The sequence below is a fragment of the Heterocephalus glaber genome, unplaced genomic scaffold (assembly GCF_053883595.1).
Source record: "Heterocephalus glaber isolate CG9 unplaced genomic scaffold, H.glaber_assembly_v1.0 deba00001504, whole genome shotgun sequence".
NCBI lineage: Eukaryota > Metazoa > Chordata > Mammalia > Rodentia > Bathyergidae > Heterocephalus > Heterocephalus glaber.
Genome location: NW_028258324.1, coordinates 7,189,145 through 7,211,264, shown reverse-complemented (window position 1 = coordinate 7,211,264; position 22,120 = coordinate 7,189,145). Strand labels below are relative to the sequence as shown.

The 22,120-nt window shown below is 39.8% G+C and overlaps 1 protein-coding gene across 19 annotated transcripts in view; it reads right to left on the bottom strand.

Moving 5' to 3' along the window:
- Nek11 (NIMA related kinase 11) overlaps positions 1-22,120 on the bottom strand; it is a 328,322-nt gene that overhangs the window by 59,722 nt on the left and 246,480 nt on the right. For 2 of the 19 annotated variants that reach the window (XR_015441118.1, XM_021242749.2), the window contains exons 17-18: positions 14,417-14,495; positions 591-678 (exon numbers count right to left, since the gene is read on the bottom strand). The exons of 15 other annotated variants lie outside the window; for them this stretch is intronic. Coding sequence is in view for 1 of the 4 variants with exons in the window: in XM_021242749.2 (XP_021098408.2) it covers positions 625-678; positions 14,417-14,495 (133 nt within the window). In the remaining 3 variants the exon portion in view is untranslated. The remainder of the gene's footprint in view (positions 1-590; positions 679-14,416; positions 14,496-22,120) is intronic. 2 more of the 19 variants (XR_015441122.1, XR_015441121.1) reach the window with 1 other exon arrangement.

The following is a 22,120-nucleotide window of genomic DNA, read 5'->3' as shown; positions in this document are numbered from 1 at the left end:
TTTATATATAACACCAGTGGCACTTCCATGAAAGAGTGAATTGATAGGCTGGTGTTTACTAAAACTCAAAAATCTTTGGGCCTGGAGAAAAATAATGTCAAGAGAAGAAGAAGATAAGTCCTAGACTGGGAGAAAATATTTGCAAAAGACAAATCTGAGGAAGGGCTATTAATTGAAATGTATAAAGAACTCTTAAAACTCAACAATAAGAAAACAAACAACCTGGTTAGAAAATAGGTCAAAGTCTTTCACAGATACCTCACCAAAGATATATAAATGGTAAATAAGCACCGAAGAAGCTACCCAACTTCATGTTGCCTGAGGGGCATGCAAATTAAAACAACAATGAGATAACATTACATACTTATTAGAGTGGCCAAAATACAGAACACTGACAATGTAGAGTGCTCGTGAGGATGTGCTGGTTGGACTGAAAAATGTTTTAGTCATTTTGGAAGACAGTTTCTTACAAAACTAAGCATATTTTTATGATATGATGCAGAAACCATGCTTTTGATATTTCCCCAAAGGAGTTAAAAACATGTCCATGCTAAAACCTGAATATGGATATTCATAGCAGTTTTACTCACAATTGCCAAAACTTGGAAGCATCCAAGATGTCCATTAGTAGGTTAATGGATAAATCAGTTGTGGTACATCCAAACAATTGAGTAGTATCTAGTGCCAAAAAGAAATGAGCTATCAAGCCATGAAAAGACAAGGAGGAACTTTAAGTACATCTTAACTAATTGAAACATGCCAACATGAAAAAGCTGCACTTTGTATCATTACAACCATATGACCTTCTGGGAAAGTCAAAAGATTAGTGGTTGCCAGGATTGGAGACAGGGGAGTGATAAAGACAGCACAGTGTATTTTGAGAGCAGTGAAACTACTCTGTATGATACTATAATGATGGATAGCTATCATTATACATTTGTCCAAACCCACAGAATATACAACACCAAATGTGAACCCTAGGATACACTATGGATTTGAGGTGACTGTGATGTATCAATGTAGGTTTATCATTTGTAACTAAAGTACCACTTTAATAGGGGATGCAGATAATAAAGCAGGCTGTGCATTTGTAGAGGTTGGGGATATATGGGAAATATCTGTATTTTTCTTTCAATTTTGTTCTGAACCTAAAATTGCTCTATAAAAAGAGGAAGAGGAGGGGAGGAGGAAGAAAACGGTAGAAATCTTGATTTCCTTAGTTAGCAGTTACCTGATCTTAGAGAGTTTGGAAGACTAGTGGAACTCTAGATATATAATTAGAAGCTGCCTCAAGTGCTAGGTGGGGGTCACAGAACACCTGGCAGCATTGTAGCATTAGGGAACACCCCAGGACCCAGAATGCTAATAGAGAGCTGTCCAGGAAACAGTGATTGGAGCAAAGAGATAGAACCCTCATCCTGGACAGCATGTTGCACTTAGGTAAACTGCATCCTCTCAGCTGGTTTGCTTCTTTCAGTCTTGGCCAGTTCTCTGATGTTTGCCATGAAAGACATCATAATATATTGGGATCAGGAAACTGCTGCTGACAAAATACAGTGCTGACAAAATACTCTTTCTTCTTGTGATATGATGCAAAACAGAAGTGCCCTGTTTTTTATTTTTTTTAAGGTATGGAATCCTGTGTTAATTCTCTCGAGGAAAAGTTGTTGCCAACATCTGAGCCCGAATTATTCTCTGGGTTCCGGTCTGGTCATGTGACTTTGTTCCCATATGCTTGTGGCCATCTCATTTCTGATCTGATGTTGGAACAGGTACACATTTTGATGGCAGACTGGACTGCACATGAGCTCAGCCTTCTGCCCATGCAGCAGGCTCCACAGTAGGGTAAGTCTGTGACCAACAACTGGAGCAAGGCTCCATCACAGTGCAAACACAGGTTGAACTCTCTCAGACTTGCTTGGGAAAATGCATTCTTGTGTTTGATGTTATCTGTCTACTGAGAAACCTGGGTAAAACATTGGCTTTCTCAAGCCTCCCTGAAAAGCTCACTTGGTTGTCTGCTTCAATCAAAGGACTTTTCTTTAACTGCTGGAGTCAAGAGTGTGGACAGTGCAACCTTCAGAACCAGTGTTTAGACACCTGAGTTCTCACCTCACCTTTGGATGACAGGTGGGACAAATGAGGACAGGCTCCTTCGCTATCCTCAATGCCATGCTGCACCTTGACAGTGTGGTCTGTAGCACTGGGTTTGCTTTATCACAAGACTCTGGGCAATAACAAAACCATGCTGAGACTGATCTGAATGGAATATATAGTGTGCCCAGCACCAGCATTGGCCAAAATGTGCACTGAGATTCTACTGGCAGTTCAGGCACTGTGCACTATAGAACCTGAGATGCAGGAACAAAAGTGGATAGATATTCCCAGCAGGAATTGATCAGGCTTGTCCTCTTTGTCATAGGTGACGCTAAGCAAAAAAGATTACAAACCAAACACTCAGACATCTTTGTCCATAGGTGGAGGCCCTTTGGGAGGCATTTTGTGGTACCATCATGATCTGTACAAATACTTTCTACAGGTTTATACCTATTCCTCTGGACCAGGAGAGTAAGAGTCTCATGAGTAAATCCTAACACGACAGATACTAAAAATACCTGATAGTTATTATGAGTGGAATCCATGTCCTCTGAAAATTTCGTGTTGAAGATCTAAGCCCCTTGAACCTCAGAATGTGACTGTATTTGGAGACAGGGACTTGAATCAGGTGATTAAGTTAAAACATGGCCCAAGGGTAAACCCTAGTCTAAACTGACTAGTGTCCTTATAAGATGTAATTTGGGCTGGGTATGGTGGCATACACACACATTTGTAATCCCAGCACTCAGGAAGCTGAGGCAGGAGAATCACCATGAGTTTGAGGTGGCCAGTCTGAACTACATAATGAGACCCTGTCTCAACACTCACACAAAAAAGAGGAAAAATAAGAAGAAGGAAGAAGAAAGAAGAGGAAGAGGAAGAAGAAGAGGAAGAAGAAGAAGGAGGAGGAGGAGGAGGAGGAGGAGGAGGAGGAGGAGGAGGAGGAGGAGGAGGAGGAGGAGGAGGAGAAGAAGAAGAAGAAGAAGAAGAAGAAGAAGAAGAAGAAGAAGAGGAAGAAGAAGAAGAGGAAGAAGAAGAAGGGGAGGAGGAGGAGGAGAAATAATTTGGACACAAAGAGACAACAGAGATGCATGTGCATATACAGGAAAGGACATATCTACAAGAAGGAGACCATCTACTGCAGGAAGATGACCATCTACAAGCTGAGGAGAGAGCCCTCAGGAGAAACCAAACCTGACAACCCTTCACCTCAGACTTTGAGCCCCCAAACAAAGAGGAAATAAACTTTTATTGTTTAAGTCACCAGATGTGTGGTATTTTGTTATGGCAGCATGGCAGCCTAATATACCCAATTTTTGCGATGAGTTCTGATGAGTTGCTTTGGGTGGGGGGGGGCAGTGAGCATTCCCAATCCTCATTTGATAATTCTGCTATTTATTTACTTGATATTTTATTTGCTTATACCATCCCACATCCCGAAGCATTTGAAGTATCCTAAAAGAATAGGCATTATAAATAATTAGTTGAAACCAGGGTAAAGAGAACATAAAGTCAACAAAATAATACTCTAAGACAGAGAAACACATACAACATAGTCTTAAGGGGGAGAAGTAAACTTGAATCTATGATTCCTAGTGGCCAAAGTAAAAACGAAAACATAGTCAGTATGCTCACCAAGCTAAGCCCTAGGATTAACAGCAAATTTATTTCTCAGGAAAACAGCTTCCCAGATCCTAAGACCAGAGAGAAAGAACATGGCAATGTGGAGGATGAGGTCCTCACAAAATGACAGTGGCTACCTCTTGTTATGTACTAAAGGCAAATCAATAGTAGGAGATCAGAGTACATTCAGGACAACAACTGGGAGTGAAAACAAGCAGGCAGAGGATATCTCACCCCTCAAAAATATTCATAGTCAGGTAATTGGTAAATTTAGTTGTGACATTTAGATGAGGAGAAATGAGTAGTGTCTATTTTTTTTACAGCAAACCTTCATGGATATGGTAGCTTATCACTAGGTTTTTAATGAAGATTGAACAGCAAAGAGTTTCAGATGTTTTCTACAGCAGGAACTCAGAAACCATGAAACTCTGCAACATGTACAGAGGGAGGGACACCCCTGGGAGAAGGGAGAGAACACCAAGGTGAAGCAAGACTTCTCCCTTCCTTACAAGAGTGTTGGTGGCATTGCATGATTCCCCAGAGCTGAGATACCAAGGGCAAGTTGAGAGGAAGCACAAATCACAATTCTCTGGGGGTTAGACCAAGGTGGGCCAGCTCTCTTTGGTGTCGGGGGAACTGGAAGACTTGTGACAAGTAAGTCAAATCTACAACCTTCTCCAGCTTGGCAGGGAAAGGATTGTAATTTTTAGACACTAATACTTCAGATATTATTTGGCACTTTAGTTAAGGAATAACACTACAGTCTAAAACTCTCAGATGAAGCTGGGCTCAAAAGCAGACATTCCTGGATAGCAGGATCAGATGGCCACATTTGAGTCCTGGTACCATGACACAGTCTTTACCCTTTTGTCCCAGTGATCGGGACTTCTACACTTATTGAATAGTCCTTGGATACACCAAAGGATATGCTTGCTCCTTCAAGTTTACCCCCTGCACACAGGCCAGCTTTCATGGAAACAGTTGGAGAGAAAACACCTGCCCTTTCATATGGAGTTGAAAATACTATGGTTCTATTGTATTGCAGTTTTCCCAAGGTTTTGCTCATTATTCTGTACCTGATTCTATCAAGAGTGCTTCTGGATGTTCCATTTATAAACCCAGCCTGTACAGGGGTGACTTCCTCAAAGAGGGAAACAGGAGACACTAGAGAGACATAAGAATCCTTGGCATTATGATTATAAATATTCCTCCAAGAAGGCCTTGTTCTTTTCTCCCATAAGCATCTCACTCCCCTTCTCTGGACATCTGTTTTCAGGTTGACAATCGCTAGAGGACCCTCTTTAGGACTGTTTGCTTAGACAAGGATTTCAAATTTGTGTAGTGAAAAATAAATTCAACAAGCATTTCTGTAGTCAATTAGAAACCAATCAAAAAGTCAGGAGCTCCAGAATGGCAATTGAAAGGGTCATGGAAAAGGTGTGAGAAGGGAAGCATTTAGCACTTCCTGGGTACCCACTTAGTATTACATGGAGAGCTACTTAATACATATACTGATAATTCCTGTTTGACAGGTGAAGAAACTGAGGCTCAGAGACCCAAAGGAATTTGTTTAAAACCAGAAGAGCCAAGGTGCAAACTCAGACATTTCAGATCCTAAAATCTATATTTTTCTCATTACAGCAATTTACCTCTCTGTTGCTTCCCTATATTTAAATGGAGCAAATGGAATTGGGAACAGATGTGTTAAACTTCAGCTGGCACAAACAGTTTTATTTGGAAAAAAATAGCTAGAGAAGGCTTTTGAGGAGAAAATGAGAGCCTGAGGACCCAGGTGTCAGCAAAAGCCCAAGAAGCGGAGGAATGGCTAACGTGTCTGCATGAGAAGTCTGTTTTGCTTCTGAGAAAGAGCCAAAACCACGAGATGTTTGAAAACTGCATAGAAGCTGGGAATGAATCCCATTCTTCAGAATGGAGAAATCTCATCTCCAGCTACTTGGCGTGAGAGTGGCAGACAGCCCTTAGTCATCAGGTCTCCTGAGAAACTGCCTTCAGCTTAGCTTGAGATCTCCCTCACCAGGGCTCACACCCTTCTGCATTCTGCAGCCAGTGAAGTAGACACAGGGCTCTCAAGCTCAGCCACCTTCCACAACTCCACAAGGCTGTCCCAGCTTCAGGGCATTCATTTCATGCTGGTAACCAGGTCTTGCTGAGATCATACTACAGCCCATTTCTCCCTCTGCCCAATCCTGCTTCTTTCCCTGTCCCTAGGAGTATAAATTTAGAGAGCCAGCCTTCACCTGGAAACATTTCACCTGAAAACCATCTCAGAGCCTGCATTTTAGGGAACCTTCTATGATGGACAGCTAAAGGGATTTTTTTTTTAATTTAATTTTTTTTTTTGAGAATGGATGCTTAATAATTAGTTTGAAGTTGTTCATGTTTTTGTGACATGAACCCTTTGTCAGTACCTTTAAAATCTTCAGAAAAGTCAAGTGCCCTCACAGAAGAGTTGGTTGAGTCAGGTTATTAGGGAAAACACATAAAAAGTTTGAGTTTTACTCTGGATCAGTATGATACAGAATGGGAACAAAATAGCAACAGAAGCCCAGGGGATGAGATCATCACAGCACCCACAAATTTGCCAAAGTCACAGAAAGGTCTTCAAACTAGTATAGGACATGAAGTGAAGTCTGATCAAAGTTGTCTAGACTCGAAGGGGCAGGGACAAGCTGACTGACACATGAGTTACAATTGTGTAGCTAAATGTTGCCTTTCTAGAAAGGGCTTAAGTCATTCCTGGTATTGCAGATAGGTAAATTAATTAGATTATCTTGTAGGCAGTTAGACAGGGCCAGCCCATGAGGAGCCAACATAGAAGACAGTCAAGAAGCCAACATGGAGGACAGTGAAGACACATTCACTGAAGGCCAAAACTGTAAAAGGAAAGAAACTACCACACCCATGTAGGATGAATAGCAGTGATTGATATTCCAAATAGGTATCAATCAACTGGGTGGGAGGCCCAAGGTTTTAACTCAGCCTTTCCAGGAAATATCCCTGACCCTCACCCTTACTGAAAATCCTTGTACCTTGCTATATGACTTGCTCCCCCATTTGACCCCCATTTAATCAATATTACCTGGGTGACTGTACTTGTAATCTTATTGGTTGGTCATGGTTTTGTCCCACTTCATGCCCACCTTGTAAATTTCCACTGGGTCTTATAGTTTTGTTCCACTTTGTACCCACCTCACCACATGGCTTTGCTGTATAAAACATCTTTGAAAAGTCGGGTGGGCGGACAACTCACTTTCCAGTCCCCCTTCTGTCTCTCTTAGGCAGAAGCTTTCTTTCTCCCAATAAATTTTTCCTACTCTTAACCTCCATTGTTCCTAGAATTCATTCTTCTGTTTTAGAGAACACGAACTCACATTTCAGATATCTAGTAGGTTTGGGAGTTGCATCCCTTCCCCCTATATCACTGGGACCAGAAGACAGACACAGCAGGGAGAAGGTGTCATCTGAGCAGTGCATGGATCTGTCCACCCCTTTGGAAGAGACGGGACCCTTCTGTAAATTTCTGAGGTGCTGGTTCCACTCGGGTGGCACTTGGCATATACCCCCAATCTTGTGAGTGGCAAATTCAGTTGTCTAGTCTTTCTAGCTAGATTGTCAGATGTCCCTTTGCTGTGAGCCCTGCAGCACAATGCCTCACACCTAGCAAATTCTCAAGAAAAGTACAAGTAACTACTTGCAGACCTTGAGACAGCTGAATAAGAGGTCTGCCTGACAATTTAAAAGATCTCAATCCTTTCCCATAAATTTAAAACTGCTAGTCTTTGAACAAGGAGTCCCCATTTGCTGGTTGACAAGCCTTCCTTATACATAAGCTTTGGGTGTTTAGTTACTGAAGTGCTGGTTTCAACCAGCTGTCCTTCACAAATATTCTCAGATTCTGGCCTTTTGTTAAAGAAAGGAGATGCTTGAGGTATTAACTAACATCTCTTCAATGAGATTTGGAAAGTGGACAAAAAAAGAACCTTACTTCATCTGTTTCTCCACTGAAGGGATCATTTCAATCAGGGAGACAGAATGAGCTTTATTCAAAAGCACTTGGAAATCCTGAAATAGAAAGTTCTTAGTGCCAAATGTATATGTTTAAAGTGTGGGCTGAACAAATGAGACACTGTCAAAATATAGGTATTCAGTATCTACCAATACACAAAAGCAGGTGAGAGGGCATAAAAGTTGAGAGCAGATAGACTGGTCCTGGATGCCTGCTTTGGACTTAGGTGTTTCACTTACCCTTTTGATATCACAGATTCTTCATTTCTAAAGAGATTTTGCCATGTACTTATAACCTCAAATGAGAGCAAGTAGGTTCAGGGTATGATATTGGTGCCTAAAAGGCCTGTGGTATGACACAGCTCCCTGCATTCCCATCTTCTCTTGGCAGTGCTTACCAGTGCTAGTTTTTCACCAGAATCAACTAGACTTCTATTTAAAAGACAGCCTTGCTGCTTACTGTCCAACACTGGGAAAGATTTGTAACCTCCTGAAATACAGTCTCTTTACTTACAAAATAGGGAGTCTTGTGCTTCTCCCAAGTATCAAGTGGGAGCTATATGCAATAGAAGGCATGGGGCTTAGCATACACCCCAACCCAAAGGAGTCCTACACTGAAAGTAAGCTTCCCTCCATGTAAACAGTGCCATGGCTTTGGTCTGGCTCAGAACCTGAGCTGATACTATCACAGACTCATGCTACCCCTCTTGAAAACCTTATTAGCAAGTGTTATGCTCCACTGTTACTTTTACAAGTGATTCTACTGTGCCATAAGCTGTATATCAGGTTAATGAGATTGACAATAAAGGTCATGAGTTTTTCATCTTCCATCTAACCTTCCCAATCAAGGTCTTCTTGTGATTGTGAGTAAAAGAAACATTTAAAGAACTTGTCAGCTATCTACCTGAGACTGGACCATTACTACAGATAACCTCAAGTTACTTGTGGAACTTCCTTGTGCCATCTGCAGCTTCTAAATCATTGACTCAGTCTTCATCACAGCACCCGGCCAGGATTGTGTTGACCATGATAAGACCTCTTGCACAGCTGGCACGCAAGAGCAACAATGAAACTGACAGGAACTTTCCAGTCTTACAGCACTCAAGGAAGGCCCCATGGCCACATGAAAGAAGGCTCTGCCAACACAACATCTTGTGCCATCTGACTATAACACAGAAAAAAATGTACAGAAATCACTTTTGATCATGAGAAGTGTCATGAACTATGCTAACCTTGCTTGGACAGGTAAGTTGATTGGTGTATTTCACTAAACATACCAGGGCACTACACAACTTCTCATCTTCCTCAACAAAGACTACATATGAAATACCTACTTGGAGAAGAAGCATTGTCCATTTGAGTATGATGCACATGTTACCACAGTAATATTTGGTCTCTAAAAGTTAATTATTCAAGACTGATGACAACCCAAACAGCAACACCAGAAAGGTGATTCCTCTTAATTCTTACACTATTACTCCTTTCACCTCAGGAAGATAATTCATGCTAAAATCTCTGCCTCAATGAAAAAAGGTATCAGTTTTATTAATTGTCGCAGGCAATACAATTTGATTTCTAATAAGCAAGGTTTCTGGTAAACTGTGTTGTATATCTTAGCTGAATTCTGGCATCAAAAATAGATTCTTCTCTTCCACTCCAAATCTAGATTTGGGAACATTTTGTGTACTTTATCTCCAAGAGTATTTTCCTTAAGAGATGAAAATACAGCTTCCTTACTGGCACAAAAACAGATATGTGGATCAATGGAACACAAGAGCGGATGCAGAAATAGCCTCAGGTACATTCAGCTATCTGACTTCTGACAAACAGGCCAAAAACATATGCCAGAGGGAAGGTACCCTCTTTAACAAATGGTTTTAGAAAAACTGGCTGTACACATGCAGGAAATTTGTATCTGGACCTATGTCTCTCACCATGTCCTAAATGAAAACCAAATGCAACAGAGACCTAAATATTAAAACAGAATCAATATGCTGAAAAACAAAACAGGTAAAACTCTTGAAGATACAGACATAGGCAAGGACTTTCTGAACAGAATCCCAAATGCCATTTCCCCCCAAATAATATCAAGAATCAACAAATGGGATTGTACCAAATTAAAAAGCTTCTGCGCGGCAAAGGAAACAACTACTAAAGAGACATAATCTACAGAATGGAAAAATTTTGTCAACTATTTCTCAGAGAGAAGACTAATTATCTAGAATATATAAAGACCTCAAAAAAATCAAATCTCCCCAAAATAAAAGGCTCAACTAAAAATGGCAACTGAAATGGATAGACAATTCTCAGAAGTAAAAATGTCAATACATGGAAAAAATGTTTAACATCTCTGGTTATTAGAGAAGTGCATATTGAAACAACATTGACATTTCATCTTACTCCAAAAAGAATGGCTATCATCAATAAATCAAATAAAAACAAATTCTGACAAGGCTATGGGGAAAAGGGACCCTTCAACATTGTTGGTAGGAATGTAAACTAGTACAACCACTACCGAAATCAGTCTGGAGATTCTTCAAAGCACTAAAAATATAAATTCCACTTGACCTAGTTATTCCTCCTCTAGGTATCTTCCTGAAAGGATAATAAAGATATCATATTACAGTAATATATGAATATCCATGTTTATAGCATTTCATAATATCTAAATCTTGGAAACGGCCTATAGGTCCATGAACAGATGAATAGATGAAGAAAATATGGTATTTATGCATAATGGAGTACTACTCTGTCATAGAGAAGGCTTAACTTGAATCATTTGTAGGAAGTTTAAGTGAAAATTAGACATACAAGCTTAAATATTGCATATTTTCTCTTATATGAGAAACTCAATGTATAAATAAATTAAAGGAGAAAATAAAAGGTAGATAATAGGAAACAGGAAGATAGAACTTTTCCAGAAGGGATGGGGTCTAAGAGATGTAAGGAGGGGGAAGGGAGGGGGGAAAGGGAGAGGCAGGAAGGGTATGAACATGTACCAGCTCCCCATTATGAGTGTAATCACTATGTACTGCAAACTTTTACTAGTTTAAAAATTTGAAAAAGAAAATACAGCTCCCTAAATCCAAAAAATAAACCAAAAGCAAGTAAAATAGGCCACACAGTGTAAGGTCACATTTATAAAACAGAAAAATAGATGTAGACTAGAAAAACAGAGAGATGAAGGAACAAAGCATAAAATCCAAAAGTTCAATAACACACACTGGGGGGAAATAACATTCTCATACATTACTGGTGGGAATACCAAATGGCATTTGGGAATGTCTGCCAAAATTATACGTGAATTTATTCTCTGACCCAGCAATCTCACTTCTAGAAATCTATCTCAAAGATGAACTGGTAATTAAACAAAACAAGCTGAGTGTACAAGGCTATTCTTTATAGCACTGTTTTAATAGCTGGAGATTGGAAATACCCCACTGTCTATCATTTGGGCATGGGGTCAATAAACAATGGTATGCCCACACAGGGGAACCTGGCAGCTGTGAAAAGGAATGAAGCATACTGTACTATATCACTATGAAGTAATCTCCAGCATATATTGCAACAAAGGAGAAAAAAGTGTGTCTTATATACTACCAATTTCTTAAGCAGTAGGAGAGGGTGTATTTATTTGAATATATTTTAAAGGGAAAGACTGAACCATGATTTTTTTTTTAAATGGAAGGAATTCAGAGGGTAAGAAATCAAGAATGGAAGATAGTCTTCTTTAAATGTTTTTCCTATAGATTTGACTTTGAATTCATGAAAACATGTTACATAATAAATGGAGCAATTAAACAAAAGCAGTTTCAAAAATTTTGAAACAATAAGAAGCCAATAAACCTCTGAATACACATACAGTAGTGATTCAGCCAGGTATAGACCAGTGCATGCAATGTGAAGGGATTACAGAGGTAGGGGAAAAAGCCACCTGAAAGAATCATATTTGGGGGTCACATTAGACCAACACTAGCACTTCTTGGTACCTTCACACCAGCTGCTATGGTTTATATCTAGCTGTCCCCCGCAAAGCCTCGTGCACTTATAGGAGGGGCTTTGGGGAGGTGATTGAATCTTGAGGGCCTGATATTCATCAGTGGATTAGTCCACAGATGAGTTTATGCTGATGAGTTTATGTGATGTTAAGAAGTGAAGCCTGGTCAGAAGAGGTGGGTCACTGGGGGTATGGCCTGGAAGAGAATATCTTCTTCCCTGGCTCCTCCCTTCTCTCTCTGCTTCCCAGCTGCCATGATGTGAACAGGTTTTGCCGCCTAGGCCCTTCCACCATGCTTTCCTGCCTTGGAGTCAGCTGATTATGAACTAAACTGGCTCTAATAAACATTTCGAGCCAAAATAGATCTCTTCTTTCATTTGTGGGTTTTGGGTATTTGTGCCCATGAAGAGAAAGTGACTAAGACACCAGCCAATAAGGGTCTTGATTCAGTAGGAAGAAGTTATTATCCATAACCTAAATTCTACCCTAGTCCCACATAACAAAATTCAAAAGATTCCAAATTGTCAAACTGTTTCTAAGTAATGCATCCTAAAAAAAAAGATCCAGACTACTTATTAGAGTACAAAAATACCCTACACTCAACAAGGTAAAATTCACAAGTCAAGGACATTAAAATATAACTATGTTATACTTGTTAAAATAGCCAGAAAAAAATATTGATCAAATTAAGCAGAGACCAGGGGGGAAAAAAAGACCCAAATAAAAGTTCTAAAGATGAAAACTAGATGAAAAGCACATTGAGTGCCCCTTCCTCTCAATTTTCCTTTGAACTAAAACTGTTCTAGAAAATAAAGTATATTTGAAAATCAATATGTGTTTCTCTCTCTTTCTCTTTCTCTCTCTCTCTCTCTCTCTCTCTCTCTCTCTGAATGAGATTATTACCAGATAAGAAATGGCTAAAGAAAAAATTTGTGGATTTGAAGACATGGCAGTAGAAACTACCCAAAATGAAACAAAGAGGAGGGGGGATAGGAGAGAAAGAGAGAGAGAGAGAGAGAGAGAGAGAGAGAGAGAGAGAGAGAGAGAGAGAGGGAGGGAGGGAGAGAGAGAAACAGAGACAGAGAAAGAGGAGGAGAAAGAAAAAGAAATGGAAGCATCAGTGGGTTGTAAGACAACTTCTAGTAGTCCATATATGTGTAAAGTGTAGTTCCCAAAGGTGAGGACATTTATTCTTCCAAATATTTTTTTCTGGGCTCTTCATATACATTGGTAATGCATAAATGATTCAGAGTCTCATGGAGACCTCATCTCTATCATCAAGAAAATTTCCTAGAACCTGAATGTGTTTCATGTCATTGATTTTCAACTGGAAAAGTAGATCCAGAAGCTTCCCCAGATCTTCAGGCCTTCTCCATAGCTCCCCACTCAGCCTGAGTCCAGGTGGAGTGGACCCCATCCCTAGAAATCTCAACTGAGCAAGAAAATGGAGCCTACTCATACTCCTATTGTTCCCCAAAACTTAGGTTTCTCAGCCTCTGCAAAAATCTGCCAAGTTCTGGCAGGAAAAACTAGCAGTTTAGCCTCAAATTTTTCTGGGTACAAGAACTTGAAAGAGTAGACTCTGAGTGGGGCCTGGCACTTTACAGACAGTTGCCAATGAGGTGTTTAAGATTTTAACTAAAAATCTAAATCCCCCTGTGACAATTTGTGTGAAATAAATGAACTCCAAACTATTCAGGTCTAACATGTGACTCTTCATAGATCTAGATTCATACCTACAACTATTCAGTTGCAAATGAGGATGATGGTGCCATGACAATTCCACTTATTTGATATTCTGGAAAAGGAAAAACTATAGGGACAAAAATAGACTGCCATTGCCAGGGGCAGGGAATGATAAGCGTTGACTACAAGGGGCCAGCACAAGTGAATTGGGAGAGGAGAGAGCTATTCTATAATCTTGATTATCCTGGTGGTTATACAATATTAGCCCCTTTCAAAATCCATAGAAATGTGTACTAAAAGAGTGAATTGATTTTTAAATTTTATATAAATAAAAGTGGTGTTTTTGCCAGTACTCATAAGCTATCAACTAAAAAGGTAAGTTGAGCTGGGCCTGCTGGTGTATACCTCTAATCCCAGCATTTAGGGAGGCTAAGGTAGGATGGCTATACATTTGAGTCCTGCCTGGGCAACTTCATGAGTCTCTGTTTAAAGAACAAACAAGTAAAGAAAGAAATGGGCTATGAATGTCACTCAGTGGTTAAGAACTTCTGGGTTTAATGTCAAGTACCACACATACCAAAAAAAAAAGGTGAATTTTACTGTATATAAATTGTACCTTCCTTATCAAAATAAATAGAAAGCTGATCCCAACTCACACTCTAGGGTGAAAGTCCTCTTGGGTCTATGCTTCTCCAATCTTAATGTGCATGTGAATCTCCAGAGGTTATTGAAGTGCAGATTGTGATTCAGGAGGGGCAAGATCAGAAAGTTTGCATTCCTCATATACTTCCAGGCTATATCCATACTGCTGGCCATGGACCACACTTCAAGAAGTAAGGCTGGGACTCTAATGAGATCACATGATGGATGTAAAGCTGAGGCTGGGAGAACTGTCCATTCAGATTGAACATGCCTTTCGTGGCATGATACATTACTTTGGCCCGTGTGAGTTATAGGGCAGTCTCATGGTGACAGTGCAACACTTACTCTGGCCAAAGCTGAAAGCTGCCCAGCTGTCATTCCACAGGGTATTTTTTTGGCCTCCAGTGGGAACCTGGAGCCAGGCCTGGAAATTGAAACCAGTGGTTAAAGGCAAAACACTCTTCTCAGTAGAAAATCAGAAAACCTGCCCTGAGAGTAGAGGCTTTAGGAGGCTCATGAACCACAAAAGTCCATCCATCCATCCATCCATCCATCCATCCATCCATCCAGCAATCTCTCTTTGAATGTACATGGAAATTACCCAGCTAGAAAGAAGCCTAAACTAGTTTCTTGTCATTCTGCCAACATTTCAATCACTTGAGTGGTGCCACCTAACAACTGTGGAGAGTTAAGTGCTGTCTGTGTCCCAGCAGGGACATTCATTTGTGGTGTGGTCTCCCCACAGGAAGAAGTGACAGTGGCAGAAAGCCAGGTGCTGAAAGATGGCAAATGGTTGGCTTTTATATTTAACTTCCTGCTATTCTCCCAGAGAACTGGCACTGTACTTTTTTGTTCATGCTAAAAAAATACTATATAAATGTCTTCACAAACAGGATTTTACTCATAGATGCATGCTCTCAGGTATAAAATTTCTCTCAGCAAACTAACACATCCCAACACCTTCAGATACTTGGCTTGGAGCTTTGAAAAAGGGAGCAACTGTGCATATATTAAAACTTTATTACAAGTTGTTGATATTTATTGAACATTTATGATGTGCCATAAACTATACTTAGCACATTTTATATATTATTTCCACTCACCATAAAAACACTCCTATTGAATAGGAACCGGTCCACTTCACAAATCTGACAAAGAAGTGGGATAACTTTTCTAAGGACACATGCTCATCAGTGATAAACAGTATACAAGTCCCACAATTATCCCCCTGCAGCTTCCCTCTGACCACCATGCTAGGATCTACTCAAAGCTGGACACAACATATACGAATACTAGGCCCAAGGTCCCCAGCTGAGAGAACTTAAAGAAGGATGTCAATATTGTCCCCACATATGTTACTCCCCAAGTTCCCCACACAGCCTTGCTTTCTCACAACAGGAAATGATGAAGTTACAAAGTATCAGTCACAAGTTATTTGCCTGAGACCCTTAAATCTCTAATATCAGTAGGCTTTTAGTGGTACTGATTACTGACCTAGAGGGTATATTCTTATCTAAACCTTCCCTTTGCTTGGGTAAAGATGAGGGAACGCTGTGTGGGGGAAGTTGCAGTAGGGAAATTCACTTCAGTTTTGGATATTTGGAATTTGAGATGTTTAAGGGATGTCTGAGGGAAATGTCAAAGCCCAGGTTAAAATTCACACACCTACTGAAATATTAATGGATAAAAGATCTGAGAAACAGGAATTTCTTAAAAGTAACATGGAAGAATAGGTGAAGTATAGAAAAACAAGATAGCCATGGGCTGACAACTATTGAGCTGCTTGGGCTGGTGAGTCCATGAGAGTTAATTATACTATTCTGAATACTTTTGTCTATGCCTGCAACCTCCTAGAATTAAATATTTAAAATTTCAGAAGGGCACACAGCATTGGTTATGTAGGACACCATCAAAAATGTATAACCTGGACCTAATGATGAGGGAACACAAGGCAAACCCCAAATGAGAGACATATTACAAAACAGTACCCTGTACTCTTCAGAAATGTCACTATCATGAAAGGCAAAGAATGACTAAAGAACTGTTCCAGAACAAATGACTCCAAAGAGACATAAAAATGAAGTGTTATGTATTATCCTGGCTTGTAATCCAGATCAGAAAAAACAATTGCTATTATAAGTATTATTGAGGCAATCAATAAAATTCAAACATGGATGGGTATTAAATAATAGTATATACTGATGTGAATTCTACTAAATTTAATCATGGTACTATGATTCTACAAGTGTAAGAGAATGTCCTTGTTCTTAAGAGCTACAAACTTAAACATTTAGGTATGAAGAATCATAATTCATAATATCTCTTTTCAAATGACTCAGTAATAATAATAACCTATGAGTATACATGTGTATATATACATTACATGCATAGATATAGACTAAAAGGTTGTATAGATGTGGCCAATCTAGGTGAAGGATATGTGTGTTCATCAAGCTATTCTTTTAACTTTTCTATGGCTTTAAAAAAAATTTGTATTTCTTTTTTTTTTTTTGTATCAGGGATAGAACTCAGGACCTTGCACTTGCCAGGGAGGTGGTGGCACCGCTGAGCTAAATCCCCAGCCCTGAAAATAATTTTTAAATTAATGTGATCACCCCAATATAAGCATTATCCATTATCCCCCAAACACATTCCTTTCCTTCCCTTGAACAGAGAGAGAGAGAGAGACAGAGAGAGAGAGAGAGAGAGACAGAGACAGAGACAGAGACAGAGACAGAGACAGAGACAGAGAAAGAGAGAGAGGATTGCTATCTTAACAATTAAGCTACCTGAACTTAGCAATGAGTACTGAACCTATTTGATTTTTCTAAAAAATTTCTCCTGTCTGTATTACTTTTACACATGTTATATCACCACTCATCACAGTGGACCTTGCAGGTATTACCTGGATGTTGGGGGTGCTGCTGGTGGGCTACCAGCCCCTTTGTGTATTGCTATGGCAGAAGAGAACATCTTGTTCAGTTATAGCCCCTTTCTGGGGTGGTCCACACTGAGTGTCTGATTGGCTTTGGGTTTCAAAAACCTCGTCCTCTTGTTCAAGTTCAGGACAGCTCTGCAAGACTATCCAGCTTCAGAGTCCTCTGTAGAGACAGCAGAGACCTCCCCCGAGACCATACCACATCTTGACTTCTCAATGGTCAATCTGCTTTCTTCCCTCTCCTTTTTACAGGTTTTAGACTCATGAATGCTCCCTCACCAGCCTTCTCCTACATATTAACCTCCATCTCTGAGACTGCTTCTCAGGGTCCAGCTGTAGCAATAATACTACAATATTGCAGAGAAAGAAATTAAGTCTTAGAAATCACTCACCAATGGTCAGAAAGCCATTTATTAGTGAAGCCAAGAAAATGATTCCAAATCTGTTGACCTCCTGCTTCTTCTCCCTTCTTCCTACCACTCCAAATCATACCCCTCTGTGAAGGCCAAGGCAAGTTTCTAATTCTCCCAGAGGCCTCCTGTCTTTCCCTCTTTGACCTTATAGCTCTCACCATCTGTTCTGTTTGACACATGATCATGTCCCACTTGGGTACTTCTCTTATGATCACCTCATATTGCACTGTCATTTAACTTTTCACATTAAAATTTGGTGCTTTCCTAACATTTGATCTTTCTGGGGACCAATGTCATCCACTAGTCTTCTGTGCAACCTAGCAGTTGCCACCAACATGCCAAGCATGTAGAACATAACTGCAGTGAAAGAGCAGCAAGATTCCCTCTCCCAGGCTATGTCTTAAGTCTTACAAATGGAGGAAACACAACATACTCAAAGGATACACAACTAAGAAGCTTCAATTTCTTTTATGTCTTTCCTGAATAGTATAGGTCTTCTTCATGACATAAGAGAGATAACATGTTATTCTTTTAAAGAAGCAACTTCATCCACATGGGAGAAGCCCAAACTGCACAGGTCCACAGTCAAAAGTAAGTCAGAAAACATTTGCTCAGATTCAGCCAAGCAATAAAAAAGAAAACAACATACCAGGAATAAAATCACAATTATCTTGGTCAACAATTTTGACAAAACTACTTTCATTTTAATTATTTAAAGTATTTATAATATGCTAGAAATGGGATATCAAGTACTTTGCAAAAGTAATGAAGTCTTAGATCAAAAGTCTGATATCATATTATTAACTTTTAAGAATGAAATGACTGAAATCTGATCCCAAAATGGCAGGGCAGAGAGTGCCAGCAAATCAGTTTCACCAGGACAAAGTGTCTAGAGTCTGGAAAATAATAGCTTGAAGAGGAACCAAGGGAGTGGTGGTTACGTGGGAACCATCAGGGAACTGACAGAGGAGAAGAAAATAGGACTAAGTTATACAAAAGAAATAGGTAACACCATGGAGGAGAGATCACGCAGTGCTGCCCATGATGACTGGCTAGCCACCAGCTGAGAAGCAAAGTGAAACTAACAACATTTTGCTCACAGAGAACTGGAAAACTGCACTAGGACTGAAAGAGTCACCTGCAGCAGGAATCGCCAAGGAAAACATGGGACACTGATTCCAGAGCAGCCTTTCACAATCAACAGTTGGTGAGTGACTTCAGTAAGGCATCCTCAGCTACAACTGTGGAGCAAGAGCTATCAGGGATGCCATTGTAGGGAAAGCCTAGATGTTTGAACCGGGGTTCCAGAGCAACCACTTGGCTCCTTCACACTGCCAAGTTTCCAGGATGGATGAGGGAAAGACAGTCACAAGGGACTGCTGGCAGTTGGAGAGCAGAGGGGGACAAGTTCCACTGAAAGGAAGGGGCTGATGAACACAGACCTGGCTCCTGTAGTCAGAGGCCAGGTTCAGCTTGAGTTACACAGGATTGGAAGCTCACATTGGCACTGTGTTCACACTATGAGCAGATTTCTACACCCAGCACCATTCTGGGGGCAGACTGCCACCTTCAACTTCCAGTGTGAACAGAGACAAGTACTGCCTTGATTGTATTATATTTTAATTTTTATTTTACTTTTTGATTTTTTAAAATTTATTTTTATCCTTTGCTGTTTTTCTCCTTCTAAACATTTCCCCCCATGCTTTTATTTCATTATTTTACCCCTTTTTCTTTTATGAGCATGTCTATGCATGTGTGCTTCTCTTCCTCTTGCCTTTTTTCTCCCAGTATAGTTTATAGAGGATAAGGGAATTCTCCTTGTTCCTTTACATTCCTCCTACTTTTATCCATATATGTTGTCTGACTTCTTGTGTGTCTTATTCATTCTCATTTTATCTTTTCTTTCCCTCCCCCTTTTCATTTGTCTCCCTTTAACTTTTTCTCTAATGTTCATATCAGTCACAGAATCTTCCCATTCCCATTTCTCATTACCAATTTTGTGCCCAGTTGTCCCTGTTATTCCCTTCTAAGTCTATAACATACCGTTACCATCATTAAGACTCTTTATTCCCCTGCTATTTCTTCTTTTCCAAAACACAGAGCAGAGGACTTAAAAAAATAAGACTTTCTTTCCTTTCTTCTCTTCTCTTTCCCCCTCTGACATTACCCAGTCCCCAACTCCCTGGGCTTTATTTAGATAACTGATTCTATAAAATTACTGTTGAATGTTATTTTCCATCATTGGAGGAGACACAGCTATCATATTTAATGGACATTAACTGTGGGTCAAGACTTGGTTGTTACACTATAACCATGGAATGCTTCTCTAGGCTAAAGAGAGACTCAACACAGGGTCTCATGGCATGTTGTCAACTAGCCCCGATAGATACCACTGTAATGGACTAACCTATTACTGTTTGTTATGACTTGTGTGGAGATGTCCTCCCAAAGCCTCATGAAGTCATAGGTGGGGTTTTCTCAGTGGTGGCTGGATCTAGAATGTGTAATGCTGAGGTTAAGTGTGTGTGATTACTAAATTAGTCCACTGATTGGTTTGGCAACAGTCCTAAACTGGGAGCCTAAATAGAATATAAAAGAAGCAGAAAAAAGCTGTTATTGTTGCTTGTTGCTGGTTGCTCATTTGCTATCTTCTGCCTGCCATGAGCTGTCTCTCTTCTGTGATGCCCCTCTGACATGCCACCCTGAGTTGGAGCCAGCTGATTACAGATTGAAACCTCCACAAACTGTGAGCTGAAATAAACCTTTCCTCCTTTAACTCTGGGTGTCAGGTATTTTGTCTCAGAAACAAGAAAAGTAACTAAGACACTGCTGTAGCTGATTGGATTGCAAAGAATAATCCTGACTCAGTGGACAATCTTGTGCCAGTGAATCTGTCTCCTGAATCCACCATCATACTCAGGGCAAGAGTTTCTAACCAAGAACTTGGACTGGATCAGATTCTGCAAGAATGCCTGCAACCTGGCAGAAAGAAGTACTGAGTCTGAGTTAGCTTCAGTATTGTGGTGGAGGTATCAGAGGAGTTATTAGGGTGTGAGGATTCAAACTCTCTGCCAAAGAAGCTACTTGGCGATTACATATACAATGTATCATTGGCATACATGTTCCCATAGAACATTTCATAAGTTTAAGTTTTTATATGTTTTTTGATTTAGTAATGGGGAGTTATGTTCTTTTATGGTTTCCTGTATTTTTAGGTTGTTACTTTTGTGTATTTATTCTTTCATTGGCTCTTATTTAATAAGTGTCTAGGTTCTCTCCATCTTAGTTCTTTAACCACTGTAGTTTCTTTACCTCAAACCCCCAAGACAATATTATTAATATACTTCTTTATTCTTTTTCCAACACCTAAACTCTTCCTCCTAAGTTTTAAATTCCCATATGTAGCTCCCTCCCAGCCACCCCTATTTTCTCTAGTATTATTCTTTGATCCTCCCCATCCTAAGCCTTTGGCTCTTCCATATTTTACCTAGCTTATTGTTCTCCCTATCAACAAAGTCTGACAACCACATAGTTTTTCTCAATCACAAAGTAAATCCCTTTCCTCCCATATCTTACCCTGGCCCCCACAAGCCTCTGAAAACTCTCAATACTAATCCTTCAACTCAACTAAAACTACTCCAATTAAATCAGATCCCACATCAATCTTTTCTTCTCATCCACCACTATTCTCCCCTTCAAACTTCCCCCTTAGTGTCTAACACTCCTCATCCAACCAGTTCCTATTCTCCCCACTCCACCTCATTTATCTTATTGCAGAACAACCACAAATAATGAATTGTCATAGTGTGCATAGAGAATAGGCAAAGTGTGAGGGGCAGTATAACTCCAGGAACTATCACAGAAGTGTTGTAAGATTGAATCTGTGGATGCTGTTATAACCAAAAGTCTTTCAGCAAAACATAAGGACAGAGTTGAAATCCTTTAAAGTAAATAACAGAAGGAGTAAATACTAACACTAGACATACAAAGCTGAAAATTACTCACAAGAAGCCAACATCCTATTAAAGATTTCCATATAAACCACAAACTCTCCCCACTTCTCAGTCCCCAACCAGCAGTAGCCCCCAAAAAAGGAGAGGAAAAAGAGGGGCCACATATAATTTTAAATATATATATGTGTGTGTGTGTGTGTGTGTGTGTGTGTATGAACAAATAAACAGATACACATAAGAGAATGGGGAAGCAAGGCAATAGAAAATCTCCAACCCTATCAACTCTCTGAAGGAAGAGGAAGGAGTCACAAAGAGAAGAAAATAAATTCCAGGTAGAAGAAGTCTATGAAAAGTTCATATAAGGGATGAAGAAAATAGAGTTCAAAGAAGAAATGAACCACAAGTTCACAGCAATCACTCATTATACCCATTGTGAATTTTGGAGAAATAGGTAAAAAACTGGATGAGCTAACCAAAACAGTTCAAAATTTGAGTAACAGATTCAACAAGGATATGAAATTCTCTAAAAGATGTCAGACAGAAATACCTGAAATGAAAAACTGTATAGAATTCATACAATGTAGAAATGACCAAAGTGAAGACAGAGTGTCTGATATCGAGGACAAAATAGTGAATTATGATAAAGAGCTCAAAGAAGGCAAAATAGAAAATAAGAGAACAAGAGGAGACTATCTAGCAGCTACTAGATGAATACAAGAAGACCAATCTAAGACTAATTGGATTT